The sequence below is a fragment of the Equus caballus genome, chromosome 27 (genome assembly GCF_041296265.1).
Source record: "Equus caballus isolate H_3958 breed thoroughbred chromosome 27, TB-T2T, whole genome shotgun sequence".
NCBI lineage: Eukaryota > Metazoa > Chordata > Mammalia > Perissodactyla > Equidae > Equus > Equus caballus.
In genome coordinates, this window is record NC_091710.1 from 43,545,203 (window position 1) to 43,567,292 (window position 22,090).

Consider the following 22,090-nt stretch of genomic DNA (forward strand, 5'->3'; position numbering starts at 1 on the left):
CCAGACGTGTGTTACTTTGAAAAAAAGGTTACACAACAAAAAGAAAAAAGTAATCAAGAAGTTGCCCTTTAAGACATAACAAAGGCCTAATGTGGGACAAACCGATTAATGATTCCCAGTTCTGATTTTGGGATGCTCTGTCCCAAAATTATCCAGAGATATAGTGAAATGATCACAATAGAATTTTAATTCTTAATAACTAAAACAAATATAGGAAATACATAATCATATCTGGGTACTCGTTAAAATTATAAATATTGTAAAGTCTTGGGAATCGCAGCAAACGAGAAATGTCAATCTCTCAATAGTATTTCTGCATCTCAGAGTCACCAATCTGGAGTAGAATTTGGAAGGAGAATTAGGTCCCGAGTTGCTCTTTGAGGCGAAGGAAGAGTTAAGGAGGAAGAAAGGAAGTTGTACAGACTCTCTTTTGCTTTCTTAACTCCTGAACTACTTCAGTGCGCAGGACATGACCATCGGGCATTACATACTCTCAACTGTCAACCCTTTGCTGAACTACCGGCACCTACGAAAAAGAAGGGACTATGATTAGAGTGCCTAAATGGGTGGTATCAATTTTGCAGGAGGAGCAAGAAAAGTGCTGGCACACGCTTTGATCTAAGAGAGCACAGGCCCCTAATCTTTCTGCGAGAGGAACGAGGTTCCATTTCTCTGTGGACATGCGCGTGGCGAGAGAAAGGTGTGTGAGCAAGGCAGGGTGCACAGAAAGTCAGGACTAAAACAGGAACAAGCTTCTGGATCTGCTGGAAAGGTTTTGAGATCTGCTGTTATATTCTCACTAGAGGGACCCCCTTTCTTAAATCAATCAATTTATTCCCAACCCCTACGCCCCCACACTGACTACTCATTCTACTCAAAAAGATAGTATTTTTGAAGGACTTAAAAAAAAAAAACCCTTCCTTTATTAGTATGGTGGAAATATAAACAGAGAAGAAAAAATACTGGGAAATGTTGGTCTTAGTTAGATTAGACTGATGCTAGTTTGAGGGGAGGGGCCAACCCACCAGTCCAGATTGGTGATCTCTACATCTGCAGAAACATTTGTTTCAATTCCTGAAAAAGAAGTCAGAAACAGGTTGTTAACAATACAACTCATGCAACTCTTTCCCCTCATTCACAGAACTGAGACTGTGAAGTCAGAAAATTTTCAAGTTATCTGCAAAAAGCCCCAGAACCCGGTAGGTGTATGTGTGTGCAGAGAGATGCCTCTCCCTACCGTGGGGAGTTGAATCCACTGTCCACAGTGATGCTGCTGCTGTCCATGCTGTCGAGGCGTGCCGAATGGGTGGCTCTCTGGTTGCTGCTGCTGTCAGTTTCTTTTGGGGCGAGGAGGGTGAGGTTCTTCTCGAATTTCCTCTGCAGGTCTCTTTCCTTCTCCCTCTCGAGGAGCCACTGCATGGTGCCTACGTCATCTCTGTTTTTCTCCTCCTCCGTGTTCTTGTTCGCCCCTTCCTCAGAGTCGTCATCATCAGAGACGTTGTAATAGTCAAAAGAGGCTTCCTGGTTGCCCCCTGACTCCTGCTGACGCTGGGAAGCAGGCATGGCTTGTGCTGCCGAGGTCCCGAGGGACGGCTCCAGTTTCTCGCATCGGCCTGGCAATGTGTCGGCAGGTGTCTTCGGATGAGATTTGAGGAGAGACAGGCTCGATTTGTGATAGCTGTTTACAGACAAGGTGCTGTGAAGAGGTTTGAACAGTGTGTCTTTGCTGAATATCTCTTTCCTCTTGTCCAGGCTGCTGGGCTCGGCGTTGTGATGCTGGATGAGGCGTCCATTGGCCATCCCTTCAGCCACTGCTCCCGAAGCGGCTGGGCCCCCGCCTGGCCCTTTTGGCGACTCCTCCTTGTGCCCTACAGGCTCCCTGGCGGAATGTGGGGCCTGCCTATCAGACAGAGGCAGCTTTTTCACCCCTTCTGTCAGGGTCAGAGTGTCATGGTCCTCTTTATTCTTTCCCAGAGGTGACGGTGCCGTGAGCACCGTCTCACTGGAGGTGTTGCACTGGAAATAGTCATCTGTAGTTGTTTTTGTTGGACAAGAGTTGAGTTCGCTATAGGATGGCAAACTCTCGGGTGCTTTGCCTGGCTCCAAAAGGCTACAAGCACTGGAAGGCTCCTTGCTGCCACCGACTATTTCTGGAATACACACTTCTTTATAGCTTGTGGACGAAATGTGAGCCCTTTGATGACCGACAGTCTGTGCAGGCCTTAAAGTACTGTCATCAATGTAGGATTGGCTAGGCGTTTGGTCATCTTGGCTACAGCCTTCGGCCAGGTCTTCAGGCGTCCCCAGAGAAGAAGCACCCAGAGGGCCTTTGGAGTTATCCATGGATCTGGATCTCTCCTTGGCTTTATTGGATCTTTCATTCCTGGACCTTCGGTCCTGGGTATGGCTGTGGCTTCGGTGCACCTTTGAGTGGGAGCTTCCCCTGGAAGGTTCAGGAAAAGGCATCTCAGTTCTCCTTTTGGCCAATTCCCCAGACACATCCCATTCTGGGGTCATGGGGAAATGAGACTCGATCACGTTCGTGTTGCTATGCATGATGAAGTTATCTCCTTTGTGTTCAATGATGAAGCAGCCCTCCCTAGGCGCCCTGGTGAGAGGATCACAAAAATCATACTCTCTCTCACCTGGGATGTCCAGGTGAGAGCCATCTGATGGGTCTCCTTTAGACACACGTGTCTTGCTGTGTGACCGGGACTTTCCGTGGGACTTTCGATGAGTCCTACTCTTTTTACTTCTTCCACTGTGATGGGCAGAGGACCCAGCTTTACTCCTATGCGCTTTTTCTTCTTCAAGTTTCTTCATTAGTGCAGTGTGCCTCATGACATTTTCCACGGTCAAGTCCGGGTTAATCCTCCGAATGATTTCCATTTCCACTTCCCTAGGGATGGTCGTTGGTGTGTCCTCATCTCGCAGGGGCCACTCTTCAGGAGGAAACTGGGCAGAGAAATTGGCTAGCTGTTTGGTCTTGTCTTTTTTAAAACTTAGCCGGAATAACTTGAGCCCGAACTTTTTGGACTGCTTTTCACTATCTTTAGGTTTTGAGAGAGTTTCTGTCTTATAAGAAAAATTTACAGTACTTTTGCTCTTTTCAGTGGGTGGCACCTGGCATAGTGAAGGAGGGCAATAAGGGTCTTTGCAGTCCTTGGCAGGCTTCCTCTGCAGAGTTGACGCATGCATACTGTGCATGTCTTCTCTGCAGCAGTGGCAAGAGTCGCAGTGGTTTCTGGGCAATGTTCTTTCCCTGACGCAGCCTGAGGCAGAGGGCGTTATGGTTCCGGGTTGTGGAGAGGTACACTGAGACCTGTCAGGTATCCTCTCGTCCAAATGGTACCATTTACTGTTAGTTCTTATGAGGGAAGGAGTGATGAAGTAAGTCTGTGGGGTCACGATGAAATAGCCATCTGGAGTTGGGTAGATTTTCCTCTCCCGAACCAGCGTGTTCAGTGTGTGCCGTAGAATTTCTTGGCTTGGGGTGGGAACACCTAAAACCAAAAGAACGCATTTGTGAGAATGAAGAGGGAACATGTTATTGATCCTCATTTTTCAGAGTCTGCCATGGACTGAATGTTAGCGCCCCCACCAAGATCCATATGTTCAAGCCCTAATCCCCAGTGTGATGGCATTAGGAGGTGGGGTTTTGGGGAGGTGACTAGATTAGACAAGTGAAGAAGGTAGAGCCCCACGATGTGCCCTTACAAAGAAGAGGAAGAGACCAGAGAGCCCTCGATCTCTGTGATGTGAGGGTATGGCTGTCTGCAAACCAGGAAGAGGGCTCTCTCCAGGCACCAAATCGATGGATGCCTTGATCTTGAACTTCCCAGTCTCTGGAATTGTGAGAAATAAATGTCCCATTACCTGGTCTATGGTATTTTGTTACAGCAGCGCAAACTGACTAAGACAGAACCCTATTAATTTTGCCAAGCTTCAAAGTATAATCATATAGCAAGCAAGCTGGAGTCAAAGGTGTTCACTAAGTTTAATGTGAATCCTAATCTTCTCTAATAACTTTTATGAATATTACTACCAATAGAATGGGAAAGCTGGGAAGAGAGAGATGCAAGCTCGATGGTTAGATTGCTACTGTTGTTATGAACCTTTACTGAACTAAATCATTAAAGACAGAATATTTTGAAATGAAGGAAATATAAAAAATGTTTCACATGATATGACAAATTTATAAAAAAGGGTTGAAATAGCCATCTTGGGATTGAAAAACTAATCTAAAATATAGAGGCTACCATATACATTTGGAGCTACTCTACACACTCATTTTTTAAGAGCAAATTTATTTAATCAATTGAACTTTATACATTCTATAAAAGGGCAACTAGACTTGACCATTGTGTATGATGTACCCTCCAATTTTGAAATCATCACCTTCAATTTTGAAAGCGGTGACAGCACTGGTGAAATTCAGGTGAGGACTTTCTCCTTCTTGGCATAACTCAGCAAGATGGGGTTGGTTTTTCTAATTGGAAACCAGAAAGCCCTAACAAATACACCAGCAAAAGCTCAGACGCTCTACATCCGTCTGATCCGAGCCCAAAACTGCCATGAATAGAAATTCCAGAAGAAAATCACAGATACTCCTTTGTGCAGGGACCGATACTGTTCTCAAAGGTTGTTGTATGTTTATGCCTTGTCTACTGTAAGAGGCAGAATTAAGAATATACATTCTTAAGAGAGTATCCATTCTCCAGGCTGTGAAGCATTTACTTTATTTCTCGGGTATTCACCATTCCTCAATGCCAAGCACGTTGAGTGTGATAATATTTATAAGACTGAATTGAATAACAGAATTTAGAAAAAGGTCAGGATGAGTCATAGTGACAATATTTAACCATGTCTGACTCACAAAAATGGCCATTTCTGTGGAGACTGAAGCTTGGTCTCCAGGGCCAGACTACTGGCCTCAACCCCAGCTCCGTTGCTGTCAGCTGGTGTTACAGGCTGGATCATGCTCCCCTCTCTTCATATGTTGAAGACCTGACCCCCTGTCCCACAGAATGTGACCTTATTTGGAGACAGGGTCTTCACAGAGATAATCAAGTTAAAATGGGGTCATTAGGGTAGGCTGCTATCCAATATGACTGTTGTCCTTTTAAAAAGGGGAAATTTGGACGTAGAGACATGTTTAGAGAGAAGACAATGTGAGGAGACACACTGACACATGTGAGGAGCGATCTACCAGCCAAGGACAGAGGCCTGGGACAGAGTCTTCCCTCACAGCCCTCAGAAGGAACCAACCAACTCTGCCAATACCTGGGTTTTGGACTCCAGCCTTCACTCTGCGACGATTAATTTCTGTTGTTTAAGTCACCTGTGCTTTGTTATGGCTGCTCTAGAAAACTAATACAGCTGGTATCTCCTTAGGCAACTTACTTAACCTCTCTGAGCCTCCATTTACTGTCCTCAAAATGGGGATAATAATCGTCCCTACGCTCAGAGGGTTGCTGAGTTTAAATGAATTTAATGTTTGTAGAACAGTGCCTGGCACACAGTGAACGCTCAATAAATATTAGCTGTTAGTAGTCTCAGCTTTGGGTGAGGAACCATGGGAACCCAGATCACCCTCAAAGAACATTGTGCAGCAACCTAGAACAGCTGGGTAAGCTGAGAAGTTTAGGCTTTGCCCAGTCCTTCCAAAACTATGAAAGTGGGATATGAGAGCATTAGAAACGGCCTGGAGTGCCCAGCGGAGAGAGTCCACGATAGGAGGTAACATACGCTCCCAATGGTGTTGCCATCTGCAGAAGGCCAGCTTAGTGATCAAGGCAGAAAAGGTAACACTGCTTATAAATAATGTATTGTTTAATGGAATTATTTAACTTTTAGCTGCATGGTTTCCTTTTCGTCTAAGGCTCTACTCTTGAGAAATGTACATTGGTTTTTATGCAAATGATTTCAGGGCTGGAATAATAACAAATTTTTAGAAAATTTTATGATAGCTTCTGCACAAAATAAAAATGAATTCCAATTGAATAAGTGATATGACCCAAACCATATATATGCAATTCTTGAGAGCCATCACAAAACAGAAAAAGTTTGCACATAAGAGAAGCAACTTAAATGAGCTTCTATGCCCTTCTAAAACCAGGGGCTTCTATGGAACAACTTTCACGTGGACTAAAACTCCTAAGATGAGATGCTGTTTACACTGCAGTCTCACGAATGACACCCACTGGAGTTGTGTGGCACAGCAATCCAGATAAAGCCACATTTAAAACTGAGCTTATCTTACATGGTAGCATATTATCAATCAACACTGTAACAGAAAGACATTTTTCAAAAAATGGTAAGGCTCATTTATAAGAATTCATGATTGGGGCAAGCCCTGTGGCCTAGTGGTTAAGTTCAGCATGCTCAACTTTGGTGGCCCCAGTTCGTGTCCTGGGTGCAGACCTACACCACTCGTCAGCGGCCATGCTGTGGCAGCAACCCACATGCAAAGAGAGGAATACTGGCACAGATGTTACCTCAGGGTGAATCTTCCTCAAGCAAAGAAAGGAAGATTGGCAACAGGTATTAGCTCAGGGCCAATCTTCCTCAGCAAAAAAAAAGAAAGAAAGAAAGAAAAGAAAAAAAAGAATTCATGATTGACTAGTTTACTATGCTGCTCTAATAAAGGAAAGCTAAGGTATAATTCATCAAAATGGCTATTACTATAAAACAAAAACTTAACTTATATTATAGAACTTATAAGTTATATTATATTATAGACATAATCTAAACTTAACTTATATTATAGAATTTGCTGATTGTTGGCCTTCCAAGTAATGATCTTAGAAAACTGACAAAACTATACAGAATCATGACTACAATGTAATCATGTTTACTTACCATTAAGAATAAGCTCTCTGTTCCCAAATGAAGGAATAAGAAAAAGTTTCCATAAAGAATTTACTTGTAAAGTTTTTATGTTTTGGATTTCTAAGTATATCAATCAAAGGATGTTTAATTAAAATAAAAGAACTAGATGGGGCCAGCCTGGTGATGCAGTGGTTAAGTTTGCGCACTCTGCTTCAGCAGCCCAGGGTTCATGGGTTTGGATCCTGGGTGTGGACCTATGCACTGCTCATTAAGCCATGCTGTGGCAGCATCCCATGTACAAACAGAGGAGGATTGGCACAGACGTTAGCTCAGGGACAATTGTTCTCACCAAAAAAAAAGAAAACTAGAAAATTCCCTGTCCAATCCATTTTCATACTTCTATCTGTGAGCTCTCAAAGCTTTAACTGAAAGTCACTGAGATTCATGATTATTATTTTATGATTAAGCCCTAGAATAATGACTATGTTTTCAGCTGTCTATGAAATCCGGGGCTCCACTGGAAATCTGTAGGGCTCACCTGAGAAAGAGATGGCTGTGATGGACATTTTCAATGTTCATATATTCCATCACTTCCAGATTCTGTTCCCAGAGTTCATCATGAATTTGGATTCTGACGGCTTAAAGATCAAAGATAAGCTTTACGTCCAATCAGGGATGAAACCTGACCTCTCGTCTCTTTCCCACCTTTACAGCTTCCAAAACAAAAAGATATTTAAAAATACTGCATGACAAGGGGATGTGACCTAGACATGTATGTTACTTTAATCCTGTGAATCTGCCACCTGTCGGAACAGAGAGCCCAAGTCCATGTTCTATGTGTTAAGCATATTAGACTGAAAACTTTTAATGGGCTTCTTTGATTATTTCTTCTGGTTTGTGAAGAACATTGGCTGAGAGAGAATTCAGTAAGAACTGACGTGAGGGGTTGAATTGGAGACAGAACACAGTATATTTAGGTTAACAGTCTCCAGCAAACTGGAAAGTCAACTTCAACCCCATGAGCAGGCCCTGAGGGACAGCCTTCCTCCTAGGAAGATCCAGCTGTGACAAGTGAACAAGTGCTAGTCCAATTTAAAGACCATTCTGCATGGATGGATGAGCATCTATTTAGAAAGCTGAGAAGCAAGTATTTATTCTTTTCAAAACTTTTCAAAAACACTCTTGTTTCTATAATGGAAACTGGTATAGAAAAGTTGTTTTCAAAAATTCAACCAATATAGAAAAGTGATCAAAGGATTTAAGTTTTTGTATGTCAGACATTTTTACTAGACGACTCTTCACTAACAATTTTTTTAGAATATGGATGTCCAAAACAGGAATAGAGGCCAAAATCTAGACTAGTCTCTTTATTTACAACATATCCATTAAATATGAGCTCAAATAGTTTAATATATATTAAGATTCAGTTAGACTTCACAACTTTATTTTCAAATAGTAGGATATAAAAAAGTAAGTAGTCTTACCTTTAAAGAAAAAATATAAATATGATATTTAAATGCCTCCAGAGTGTTAGCATTGTCATTGAAAATATATTTTCCAAGTAGAATTTGAACAGTATTAAGTTTTCTAAATTGTTTTGTTTGAAGCAGCTTAGATGATAACAAAAGGAACAGGAAATCAAAGGAAGAGAGGAGGAAGGGAGGTAGGGAAGGAATAAAGAAAAAGCAGGCAGGAAACAAAATTCCATATTTTATGAAATCCTGTTTAAATAAAGAGCTACTGCTGAAGAAAGTTTTAAATAATGACCGCCATGCTCTAAAGCAGTGGTTGGCAAACTTTTTCTGTAAAGAGCCAGATAGTAACTATTTTAGGCTTTGTGAGCCATACGATGCCGAGTTGCAACTACATAACTCTGCTAACTGTGGCATAAGGAGCCAAAGACAATACATAAGCAAGCAGGCGGGGCCGTGTTCCAATAAAACTTTATTTACAAAAACAAATGGTGGGCCACACTCAGCCTGCAGGCCATAGTTTGCCAACCCCTGCCCTAGACTCAGGTTTGTACGGTGTCCTTGCAATCCTCTGGGGCTGCTAACAAGTCATAGGTGTCACACAGATGCAAAAAGCTAAGTGAGCTCCTCTCGGTCCATCTGAAAGCAGGGAGTTGGGATTTTAGTTACTTATTATACAAGCAAGCAAAGCAAGTTGTTCTTTTAGATTACAGTGACCCATGAATTTCTCTCCAAAGTATTCCAACTTAGTGATACTGTTATCAGCTGCTTGGCAGTGACCCACAATTTACTATTACATCCTGGCTCTGTGTTCTTTCCATTCTCTATTTTATAGCCCAGTAATGGGAGATATGTAACCAATTTTGAAAAAGCTATGTGATCTCTCATGAAGCTACATAAAAACAGAGGGATCTGAAAAGCTGCTGGGGTGCTTGATGTCAGAAGTGGCTCCCCAGGCCGAAGGCCACGAGAAGGGCCATTCTTCTCAAGAGCATTCCATCCAGGAACAGCATCTGGTCCCTTTGCTAGCTCTCTCCTGGGATTCTGCCTATCTTACTACCGAAAGGAAGAGGGGCTGCCTGGAAGTTAACAAAGAATGACAATCAGACAGTGAAGAATATTCAGAGATAATAAAGCGTTAGAAAATTTAAGATAACGTATAGGTTGCAGGGGTGGGTTCACGTTAGAGTTTTTAAACAGTACACGTAATTTCAAAACGTATTAATTAGAAAATAGAAAAAGACGGAAAAATCACTGGGAGAGAAAGATAAAGTTCCTTTGGGGCAAAAGGAAAAGTGGGGAGACCCAATATGGTAGATTACTAGTTTAGGAGTACTCCTTCTGCCCTCTCTGCATGGGTGGGGTGCATCCCCCCAACCTGGACTTTGAGTCTGGCCAGGTTGACTTCGGCCAATGAAATGTCAGTGGGTGTGGCATGACCAAAGGGCTGAAAAGCCCTTGTGCTACTGGGTAGGTCTCTGCCTGCCCCCTTTTCCAAGGAGGATGGGGTACAGATGGAGCAGAGCCACCTGGCTAGGTCCAGTCCAGATCAGCTGACTCCTGGAGAACCCACAGACACATGAGCTAAATAAACGTTTATTATTCTATGCTTCTGATGTTCTGCAATTGTTACCCAGCATTTTTGTAGCAAAAGCTGACTGATACACACAACAGCTTATATTTTCTGAGGTCTCTTCTAGGTAAAATGAAATATGTCAAGCGTTCGTTTTTTAATGTAAGCTCTGTTTCAGTCTAGGTATAGGTTGACTCCAAACCAAGTTGGCAAAATGGTGGCCCAATAACATGTTTTATTTGACTTGTATGTCATAGGCATGCACACATTAAAATGTACATACACACAAACAGACACAATCGCCAATATTTAAGGAAATCTAGAGACCTCACATAAAACTGAATTTTTGGATTTTCTTGAAAAATTAGCAGATTTGGCAGCTCTGGCAGGGTTCTACATTTTTCGGGGGGAGGGGAGACAATAGCTGGACCTGAGTAGTGGGCTGCCTTTCTTGAGATGGGGCATGCATTCTTTACCTTATCACCATTCCTGACACCTTCCAGCACTGGAAGGATCAAATGCCATTTATAGAGCATCTGGGCTACTGTCTTCTTTTCAGAATATTTAAGAGAAAAGGAAACAATTTCTTTTCTTTCTTTTTTTGCTGTGAGGAAGACTGGCCCTGGCTAAACATCTGTTGCCAATCTTCTTCTTTTTTTTTTTTTTTTTTTTTTTAATTTTTTCCTTTTTCTCCCCAAAGCCCCCCGGTACATAGTTGTGTATTCTTCGTTGTGGGTTCTTCTAGTTGTGGCATGTGGGACGCTGCCTCAGCGTGGTCTGATGAGCAGTGCCATGTCCGCGCCCAGGATTCGAACTAACGAAACACTGGGCCGCCTGCAGCAGAGCGCGCGAACTTAACCACTCGGCCACGGGGCCAGCCCCAACCAATCTTCTTCTTTTTGCTTGAGCAAGATTGTTACTGAGCTAACATCTGTGCCAATCTTCCTCTATTTCATAGAGGACACCACCACAGCGTGGTTTGATGAGCAGTGCTGGATCTGCACCCAGGATCCAAACCTGGAAACCCTGGACTGCCAAAGCGGAGTGTGTAAACTTAACCACTATGCCACTGGGCCAGCCCCTTTTTATTATTATTTTTTCTTTCAAAATGAGATCTTAACTAATTTATCCAATATCATATTCCTAAAATTCATCAGGCCATGACATAAGCATGCAAGATCTGTTTATTTTTGACATTACTCTCTCTGTAGTTTAATCTCTCAGGACTAAAATTTTCCATTGTTCCTGACTTGCTCCCACGAATCATGACGGTCACGTATTTAAAGAAGGTTGTGTTGCAAGGGTTGAATGGAATCTTGGTAGTTTCTGCCAGAATTCTTCATGGAATTTCTTTTTCTCAGGGCCAATTAAAGAAGTATTAGAGCTGAGGAAGGGCAAATTATTTTTGAGGTAACATAGAGTCCTTGACTTTTAATTATGGAACTAAGAAAAGTTTCTGGTCAGTTTTGGCAAAGAATTTTTCCCTATGATATTTAAACATGAGAGGAACTGTCCATCTGAAGTCCAGCGCCATCAGAGCACACATTCACTTGGAAAGCGCTACATCCTTCTCCCGTTACCTGGGAAACACGTGGTCAGGTGCTCCATCAGTGCCTCCTGGGTGACAGGTTTCCTAGCCGAGTTCATTGCTGAGATGGCCAAGCAAAGGATTTCCCCGAGTGGAATAAACTGAGATTGACTGATGGGAGACATACTGATCGGTGATACATCACCTGCAGAAAGACAATTTTCAAGTAAGTGGTTCATTAAAAAACCCAGCCATTTGTCACACACACACCTCCACACATCCGCCCCTCGCATGACTCTCACCTATTCCCTGTGTTAGGAATACAGTCAACTCTGAACACTCACATCTCTTACAGCCACAGCCAATTCCACTCAGACGGAAAGATTCCCAGAGAACAGCGGAAGCTCCAATTGCCCTGACAAATAAAACTCGCCTTTAAAACTTGAGATCTCATTTAAAGGGACTTACGACTGAAAGGCTTGCAACAACAAAGCTTTTAAAAATGATCTCTGTTTTTATTAACTTGGAGCCGATTTATTTCATAACTGCCACTCACATCTCGATAAACGCATGTGTGGTGACGTGAGGATTCATTCATTCAAATGTTGAGTGCCTTTTCCGTGTCAGGTGTCTGCTGGGGGCTGGGGATCTGGAGAGAGGAAGGGAATAAGCCCCCCTCCCCAAAACATCTCTGCCCTCAAGGAGTTTCTAGTTAAGTGGAGGAGACAGACAAGCAGACCAAAGTTCACAGGGGACCAGAGAAGGCTCAACACCAACTCTGGAGCAGAGCGGAGAGGGCGGTGGATACCTCCGGGGGGTAAGGGTGGGGCTTCGACGCAGCAAGTGAGAGGTTTCACCAAGGATGTGCAGGCAAATCCAGTGCTGAAGTAGGAGTGTGCCTGGCGGCTGGGAGGCGTATGGGGCAGTAGGACCTATAAGGAGGTGTTTTCTGGGAAGTAGTACAGAAGGGGTAGGTATGTAGGGGCAGCCACGAGGAAAGACCTGAGTGCCCAAGGCCTCCATCCTGTGAGGGGTGGTGAAGCACAGAAGGAATTTAAGGAATGACAAAGTCAGATGTGAATTTCAGAAAGATGACTCGGTGGGCTCAGGGAGGATGGACAGGAGGGAGCAGGAGAGGAAGATTTCCATCCACGGGGGCTGTGACCTCCTGCACACGTCTGCATCTAAAAGTGCCAATGGAGGCAGGTGAGGCTGAAGACCCTGGCAGCCAGGGCTAAGTGACAGTGGCTCTTGAGGAGGTGTCAACATGCAGTGTAAACAGCTGTCTTCATTTCACGGTGCGGTGATTTTCAAGTTATGTTCCAAGGATTCCTGGAATTCCATGGAAAGATTTCTGGGGTGGAGGTGCCCCCAGCAGAGGGAGAGGCTGAGAGAGCAGGAAAATCTGCTCCTGACACCTGAGTGCCACCTGTTTCATATTTCGGAGTTCTATAAGGTTTCACTGGAAAAAAGGCCCTACAGGAAAAGATGAAAATTATCAGCAGAGTAGAATATCTGTGAGCTTCTAAGCTTATTTCCCACAGGTACTTATATAATCTCTCCTTTCTTGTTTCCAAAGCGTGATTTCTCTCTTGCAATAAGCTCCATGGCTGGCGAGAACCGCGACTCGAGCCACCCTACGGCATTAAGCAGCAGCCTTCCTGGAGGGTATCTGGGTGCCCTGAGGTGGACCAGCCTCCTCACTGTCAGGGCCCTTAGAGCCGTGCCAACCACCCCTAGTTTGATGGGAGTCCAGAGGCCCTTTGGGAAAGAACTTGAACCCTGCTTGGATGGACTGGATGGGAAATGGTTTGATGGATGAAACCAGGCAACAGGGCCTGGGGATGAAAACCACCAGAAGAGGGGTAAGTCTAACAGGTGCACCTGACAAGCAGCAGGACCCCAGAGCCAAAGGCTGAAGCCTGACCCCACGCTCCCCGGCCTAGCTCAGTCCAGTGTTCCCTCTCTCCTGCGTCACTCAGGGCTCCAGCCAGCTCTGCTGTGGCTCCCTTCTCTGCTAGATGGGTATGAAAAGAGTCAGACATTTTCCCAGTGGCTAGGTTGGCAGAGAGAAAAATCAGCAGAAACCAGGACCTGACCTAATTTAGAACCTACAAACTTCTGGGGCCTATGGGACATAAGCATCATAAAGAGAAGCCCTCTGAGAGATGCTTGCAAATATTTGCTGCAGTAGAAGCGGGTGGAAGCTAGAACACAGCATTTTGAGTTGTTATTGGGGATAAATTTCGCTCACTGGCTGCTGATGTTCAAATCATATTGGTGACTCAAAAATGACAGAATTATTGGGCAGGGACCATCCCAGCAGGCAGGTTTACTACTGCCCAGAACAGTGTATTTAAATCTTTAAAACACTGTTGTACCTTTAATTCAAATAAAATCCGATTCCAAAGCCTACTGTGTCAAAGATGAACTAACGGTGGTGGCGAGATGCAGGAGAGGTGGGAGTTTGCAGCTAGGCCTGTTCAACTCTCCCCTCCCCACGCGGGCCCTGTAGCTCAGCCACAGCCACTCTGAGACTTCTTCCATGATTCCTTCTCTCTCCCTCCACCTTCTAGAGAAGAGGATGAGGGGCACTGAGGCCAGGTTTCTGCACCAGCTGCTAGGTTAGCCATGTCGACCTCAAAGTCACCTGGAATGATTTTGTAAGTCAGATGACAAGGAAGATGAGATCAGCTGGCAAAGGGGGAGATCAAAGTGTGTTCCAGTACCTTTGGACCTGTGTACCATTTGAGAGGTTAACACCTATAAATTTGCCTATCATAATTAAGGACTTCTAGAAGACTAAAGATACAGAAATACTATTTACAACTTTTTGGGTTTTTTTTGCTGAGGAAGATTTGCCCTGTGCTAACATCCATGCCAATCTTCTTCTATTTTTTAGTATGTGGGCTGCCAGCACAGCATGGCCGCTAACAGAACAGTGTAGGTCTGCACCCAGGAACTGAACCCAGGCAACTCAAGTGGAGCATGCCAAACTTAACCAGTAGGCCACTAGGGTTGGCCCCTAAATACAATTTTTAAAAAATGCAGGTCTACCTTCTGATTTTGTACAGGTTACAAGAAGAAACTTAAGCTCTCTGTAAAACAGAAATGACTATTAGCAAAATTAACTACTTTAGGTCATGCTTGTCCTTATGCTTTTAGCTGAAATTATTTGTTTCACTGCCATCTCCTAAGTTAATTTCTTTTCACTCATCGCAGCCAACCATAAGAGGCAGCTTGCCTTAAGTGGGTCTGAATTGCATTTCCTTTGAGAAAGCTCCATTTCATTATAATAATGGACATGTGCGATAACTTTTAAGCCACGATATAGAAAGAAACGGAATTTGGATGATCTAAGTAACTAGCTCCATGTCATCTCATTTTTAGATGGCGCTAAGATAAATTATTTTCCGAACCTTTCCCATTCCATCCCCAGCCCCATCGGCAATTCTGTCTACTCTAGGCCCCAATGCTTCCTGGATCTAGTCCCCCAACTCCATCCCAGAGCCACCCCTGCTCCAAACCACCGTCACCCCGACCTGGCCCATTACGATGGTTTGAGGTCTCTCAGCTTTCCCTCCTGCTCCATGCTCTCTTCCCCAGAGCAGCCAGGTCTTCTTAGAAAAACATAAAACACCCCACTTCTCTGCAGAAAATCCTACAGTGACTGCCTACTGCCCGGAGAAGGACACGAGAACTCCTCACCAGTCTACAACGGCCCACAGGGTCTGAGACTGTCCACCCGCCTCCGGGACCATCTCCTACACTGCTCCGTCCTCCTCCCTACTCCACGCTCACAACCTCCTCTGTCCTTTGAACGCGCCAAGCTTTCTCTCCACTCACGGCCTTTGCATCCGTTGAGCCACTGCCTGGGATGCTTCTTATGCAGACATTTGCCGGACCGACTTTTTCTCCTTTGGGTCTCAATTTAAATGGGACTTCCTCAAGGATGCCTACCCTGAGCCCCCGAACTAATGCTGTTCCAACACCACAGGGCACTCTCTCTCATGTCATCCGAGTGTGATACTGTGATTTTTAATGAAAAATAACATTTGGTCTTCATCCTCATTTCTGGCTCAGAGCTCCTAAAACCCTTGGAATTTCCTAAGTGATGAGAGCGACAAAGGTGTTTTTGTTGTGTTAATGAGATGACTTTTGGACCGCACCTGAGGGTGGGGGCTAGCTGCCAGGAGAACCAACCATGAGATTGGAGGGTTAGAACTTTCAGTTCCACTCCCCTGACCTCTGGGAAGGGGAGAAGGGCTGGAGGTTGAATCAGTCGCCAATGGCCAATGACGTAATCACACATGCCTATGTAATGAAGCCTCCAGAAAAACCAAAGGATGGAGTTCAGACAGCTTCCAGGTTGGTGAACACATGGAGATTTGGGGGGAGTGGTGCGCCTGGAGAGGAGATGGAGGCTCTGTGCCTTTTCCCCATACTTTGCCCTATGCACCTCTCTTCCATCTGGCTCTTCCTGAGTTGTATCTTTTTATAAAATACTTGCGCTCTAGGAAGTAAACTGTTTCTTTGAGTTCTGTGAGCCGCTCTGGCAAACTGAACCCAAGGAGGGGGTCATAGGAACCTTCGATCTATAGCCAGTTGGTGACAATCTGGGCTTGCAGTTGTCATCTGAAGGGGCGAGGGGGCAGGACTGAGCCCTTAACTTGTGGGATATGATGGTTTCTCTGGATAAATAGTGCCAGAAGTGAGGTGAATTGTAGGACACCCAGCTGGTGTCAAAGGATTGCTTGGTGGTGTGGAAACCCCCCCACCCTGGAATTGGTACCAGATTCTTACCCAGTCACTCTCTTCACTCTGCAAATGCGTGCATGTGTGTTCGTGTGTATTGGTTTACTGTCTGTCTCACCCACTAGAACATAAGCTCCATGGCAGAAGGAAACACGAATGCCACATTCCCACTACATCCCCAGAGCCTAGAATAACAGAGAGTGCACACCAGACACCCAATAAATGTTGTCGAATGAATGACTATCCCTTTATAACATTATAATCCAGGGTATTTAAAGGATTGTGATTTTATTCATATATTTTGCTAAATAATTGCAAAATGAAAAATTTAACGAGACCAAATATACTTAATCATACAATTTCTAAGACTCTTGCTATTAATTTCATGAACAATAGTCCTCCAAAATACAGCAGTTACCATAGAAAAATAATTATATATTAAGTGGGGTTCAGGACATGCATTTAAGATCTATATTAAAGAAATCATAGGGATCGATCAACACAACATAACACATTATTCAAGTTTACCATGATTTTCTGTGCATCTCATGTCAGATCTGTGTAATCAGCTAGCTAGTCATTCTTAAAAGATGCAACTAGAAAATTCTTCCAACTGGACCACATTTACGGTCAAAGAAGAAAACAAGGGAATGCAAATACTGTTAAAATATTGTTGGTCACCATAATCTACAGAAACAACCACATTTTGCATAAACTATGAATTGTAACTTGTCTATAATTTATAGGATGGATTTTTCTATTGTCAAAATTAATTCTGAATGCATTCATAAAGACAATTAATCTAAAAGCTCATAGCTACTTTGTGGGCTAAAAATTCTTTCTAAACTGCTATATTTCTGTCCTGTTGTTCTAAAACGAAGGAGTGAATAGGTTTTATTTCAGCTTTATTTTCTTACAAACATCCATATAAGTATAGTCCTGAGGGAACATTTGTCAAATCCAGGATAACTCAGATAAAACCAAGCACAGGGCCTTGCACAGAGTAATCAGTCAATAAATTTCTGTTAAGTGAATTTAAAATGTGAGAAGACATGAAAATATTACAACTTAAGTAAACTTTGATTTTAAGAGCGTTTAACACTAAATTTAAAATAGCTTTGTGATCACTTGGACACTGCTTTCAGGTAAGGTCCTCATCAGCTGAGAAGCACGAGGACAATGACCAATTTGTCTGGTGGTGATGAGAAGAGTGGAGGATGGAGACGATACAGTGGAGGTGGGAGAGAGCATGTGCGGAGCAGGAAGCAGGAAGCTGAGCCTGGGGGAGCCGGGCATATTCTGGCACAGCTGGAGCAGGCTGGTGGTGAGATGGAGAGAAAAGCAGGAACCAGATGCTGGTTGACCAGAAAAAGGCTTAGATCTTATTCTTGATGCTGATGGAGAACTACTGAATGTGTTTATACAGAGGAATTACACGACACACTTGTGTTAGAAAAACACTCCTGTGAACTACAGAGAACAAACTGGTGACTACTGTAACTGCCCAGGCAACTGACAAGGAGGGTCTGGGACAACAGGCAGAAATCATGCATATGGCGACTTTCTCTCTCTTTTGTCTATACCCAGTTATTTCCACCTCAGAAATATCTTTATCATGAACATACATTTTCACTATTGAAACTCCTCTATCTATTTTCCCTTCTGACTTTTGGCTAGTTACGTTAGCTGGAATTATTTCAAAAACCTCTCTCTCACATAATTCATCCTTTCAAGAAATACAGTTAAGTGCCTATTAAACATCCACTACCTTTAGGCACTTGAATTCCAAAATTGTTCCTATCTTGGTTCTATTTGTGAACCAAAAAAAACTTACCGTAATAAAGTTCTGCCCTTTATGAATACCATTTTCTTTTTTTTTTCAGTCATTAATTTAGGTTCTCTGTACTCCCCCACCCTGGCACATGAGGGAAGACAACAAACCTCCTAAGAAGATATGACCTTCATGACAACTTACATTCATCCCTTCCCAGATGACATGCATAGCTTTCCAAAAGATACGTACTAGAAAAGAAATCATAAATCTATTCCCTTTCATCTTAAAGTACTCATCTTCATAGAACCATATAAGAAAAATAAAGCTATAATTTTTCCAGGTGAACCACATCATCATAAACTACAACCCTGAAAGTACCCCTATCTCCTATTTTAGCCTTCTTTACGTAATCCATATTCTTTCAAGCACCAGCATCCCAGTTGAACTATCCTGTTTTCCTCTTTATTTTTAAATACTATTTTTCATTGTAAATGTCAATTTAATCTGTACTCTGGATCAAAGGGTTACCTTCACTCTACTGGAGTTCATGAACCAAAGTACCCTATTTACAAACGCAGTCACGAAACCCTACTAATTTACAATTGGGAAATTCCCAATATGAAAAGGCATTCAGGAGATATTTTGATAAGTGCCCAATCTCTTATAACAAAATACAATCACCACTCTGCTCGAAACTCATCTGTAAAATGAGGGTTTGGATGAAGTGATTTCAGAGATTCCTTCAAGCTCTAAAATTCTACCATTCCATATTAACGCAGCAGACTTCTGGCATAAAAGCAGAACACAGTACTCATGTCTGGCTCTGCTTCCATCTTGCTGGAGAAACTAGTTTAATGCTCATCCAATCTGAAAAAGTAGGCTTTAATTTGAAAAAGAAGAGGGAAATATATCGGCTATTAATTTTTTCCTTTGTAATAAAGCCTTCCTAATTGACTCTTTCTAATTCAAAGTCTTGCTCAGCTTTGTTCCTCAGGACTCAAGTGTGTCTGTTTTTGTTCTCTGTCCTGCCAAAATTAACATGAAAGTTAAAATTACAGATGCCAATAAAATTGCCACATGCAGTAGATAGTGTGACTCATAAAAATGGTCAAACAGGCCTGTAAAATGTACAGTGGGCACAGCGACAACCCAACTCTATTCCTTTCAACACACTGTTCATAGAAGTACTAAATGTGCTGAGTTTTGCCTTAAATACCCTTGGGCCTGGGGAAATCATAAGCTCTCTGGGGTGAAGTGAACAACTTCTCTGATGCAGAGTGCCAGGCAAATCTTGTGTTTTACAACTTAGTCCAATTTATTAACCCCAAATTTATGTATAAATTTTTTAGGTATAAATGTTGTTTAGTTCTTTTAACAGACGGTTCTACTACAACATTTTTTGAAAAGCTGTTCTAGAAAAACACACGTACCCTTCTTGTGTACTCTCTTGCAGACCACAACACCCTTACGAGAGGGCACAGCATATAGCTCCCATTAACGCACATGCTGCTACATTTTAAGCGGCTTTCCTTTGAAACCAAATTACTACACTTGACTTTCAAATGTTTGTATTTGAAATTTAAAAGAAAACTGGCCTTGAAAGAGGCACTTTACAAGTTTCCTGTGTGTTTGCTTTAAACGCCATGATTTCAGAAATTTCAGGCTGTGTCCTCATTGCAATAGTAGCTGGAAGGAAAGCTGACATAAAACAAAAGGAAATTTTAGAACATTTAGAAATTCTGTAACAGCTTTCCTAAATTTTCCTAGTGCTTTATTTCAACACTTGATGGGCCTCTTAAGCAAGGACCAATTCCTAAGCTATTATTTTATTTTCTTAAAGCTTGGCACCTGAGCTAACAACTGTTGCCAATCTTTTTTCTTTTTTAATCCTTCTCCCCAAAGCCCCCCAGTATAGTTGTATGTTCTGGTTGTGAGTGCCTTTGGTTGTGTTATGTGGGAGGCCACCTCAACATGGCCTGATGAGTGCCACCATGTCCACATCCAGGATCCGAACCCTCGAAACCCTGGGCCGCCAAAGCAGAGCACGCGAACTTAACCACTTGACCACGGGGCCAGCCCCCTTAAGCTATTATTTGAATAAATTATTTTAATTCAAAAGAGAATGTAAATAAAAAGCTCCCATTAATAACACTAAAGTTAATAGTGTTCATTAGCTATGACCTACTGAGAAACTTCTCAGAGAGTAGAATTAAATAAGAGCAATCATGGGGGCACATGGCACACACACACACACACACACACACACACACACACACACAAATGGGTTAACATACGCTGTATCACCTGAATCTTTCTGCTTACCAGTCTGTCTAAGGTGGAGCGATGCAGCTAATGAGATGACAAATCAATTGGCTCACTGGTTTACAGGAGTAATCCATCATCTCCCACAGTCTGCAAGCTTCATTAGTCCTATTAGCTATCACTCTTGTTACCGAGATTTAAGTACCGGTTAAAAAATTGTCATAGGATAGGCAGAGCTGGACAAGCCAGGGAGGGGGGAGAATCGGACAGAGAAGAACAACCAGAGAACAGTCAGTGACGGGTGAGCACTCCTTAGCTGGGGAGCCTTCTTGACCATCACCACAGATAAATACACCTTCTCTAATCATGGACATCTAATGCTTTTGACCACGCGGCTATTACAATGAATTTGTACCCGAAAAGTTAATATGGAAATATGAGCCATCAGCCAACTATATGTTTCAATAATTAAAACCCTTGCTAAGGCTCCACATCATAACCCAAGGATGGTGTGTGTTAGGCACTATGGAATAAAACCTAACAGAGTGCTATTCACATAGCAGGCACTCAAATGTTTGTTGAATAAATAGGTGCTACACATACAAACAAGGCAAGGTAAGACCCTGCTGACCGCCAAGATGTTTTCCATGACCAGCTGCCACCTTACTCTCCAGTCTCTCCTCCAGGGCTAAGTGAAAGCTATTTACCACCAACGATAAAATCATGATGAAATACCAGTTCTAGCTGACAACAATTAATAAGATCTCTCAGATGTCATGCACTTCTGTGAGGCACCTGGCTAACAAGAATTCCTATGTAATATAGTGTCCTCCTTCTCTTTAGTAAAAGTGCATCACATCGGACAGAATCTAAATTCCTATTTTAAGGCATCACATACTCCTCTTCCATCTCCATTCTACATCAGAACCAAGCCCAAGACCAGAGACATGTTAGGCATATGTCATATGAGATGCTCCAATTTCCATTGATGATATTTCTCAACTATAGTTTAATAAATCAGTTTAAAATCTCCAGGGTCAATCTCTTTCACTCTTTATAAGTGAAAATCACCCTGTTTCTCAATCTTTGCATTCTTTGCTTCCTTAATGTAGGTATCACAAACATACTGTGACTGATTCCTGTAAAACACATTTGTAGTAGAACAAGAAGGACTCATTAAATACAGTCCAAATACGTATATCTTGACGGTTCCCAAATTACAAGAAAATTATACTGAATGTCTCCTATGACTCTCGACAACTGAACACCCTACCACCCCACTTCCAGCTGCCATGGAGGTTGTTATTAAAGAACGACATAAGAGTTTAGAGGGATGGAAGAGTACAGAGGACCAAAACAGATACACAGAGAAAACCCTCAACTCACTGTATCAAGAAGTCACTTTCTCTCCAGAATTTGGCACTACAAGACACCAGTAGAGACCATGGACTTTGTACTCAAAACTTTAGGTCCAGTGCCCACTTCTGCTCCTCATTGGTTGTGTGAATGGTGGCAAATTAGTTCATTTTCTTGAGTCTCAAGGTCTTCTTTTGTCAAGTGTACATAGTGATGTTTACCTCATACAGTTAGTGAGGGGATTAAATGAGATAATGGAAGCTGAGTGCTTACACTGTCCTTGAGACCGAATAAATACTTAACAAATAGTAGTTTGTATTAAAATTATCTTTCCCAAACCTATCTAAATGTATTCAATTTACTCTTTTATGGTGTTTGAATTCTACAATAGGAAAATCATCTAGTCCTAAAAAGAAGCCTTTTTTAAAAAAACTGAGACATCTGTGAGAAGGCTAAGAGGGGAATGGTCTTTCCTACACTAGTATGAATTAGTTTAATCAGATTGCTCACCTCTCGATTCTTATCTGTGAGCACGTGCA

General features: G+C 42.7%; 1 protein-coding gene across 6 annotated transcripts in view; it reads right to left on the reverse strand.

The window, feature by feature from the left end:
- STOX2 (storkhead box 2) overlaps nt 1-22,090 on the reverse strand; it is a 154,479-nt gene that overhangs the window by 10,366 nt on the left and 122,023 nt on the right. For 3 of the 6 annotated variants that reach the window (XM_070253233.1, XM_070253231.1, XM_070253232.1), the window contains exons 2-4: nt 11,457-11,609; nt 1,238-3,503; nt 1,026-1,074 (exon numbers count right to left, since the gene is read on the reverse strand). In XM_070253233.1, the coding sequence (XP_070109334.1) occupies nt 1,068-1,074; nt 1,238-3,503; nt 11,457-11,589 (2,406 nt within the window). In that variant the 5' untranslated portion in view covers nt 11,590-11,609 and the 3' untranslated portion in view covers nt 1,026-1,067. The remainder of the gene's footprint in view (nt 1-1,025; nt 1,075-1,237; nt 3,504-11,456; nt 11,610-22,090) is intronic. The other 3 variants (XM_001491926.7, XM_023630421.2, XM_023630422.2) reach the window with 1 other exon arrangement.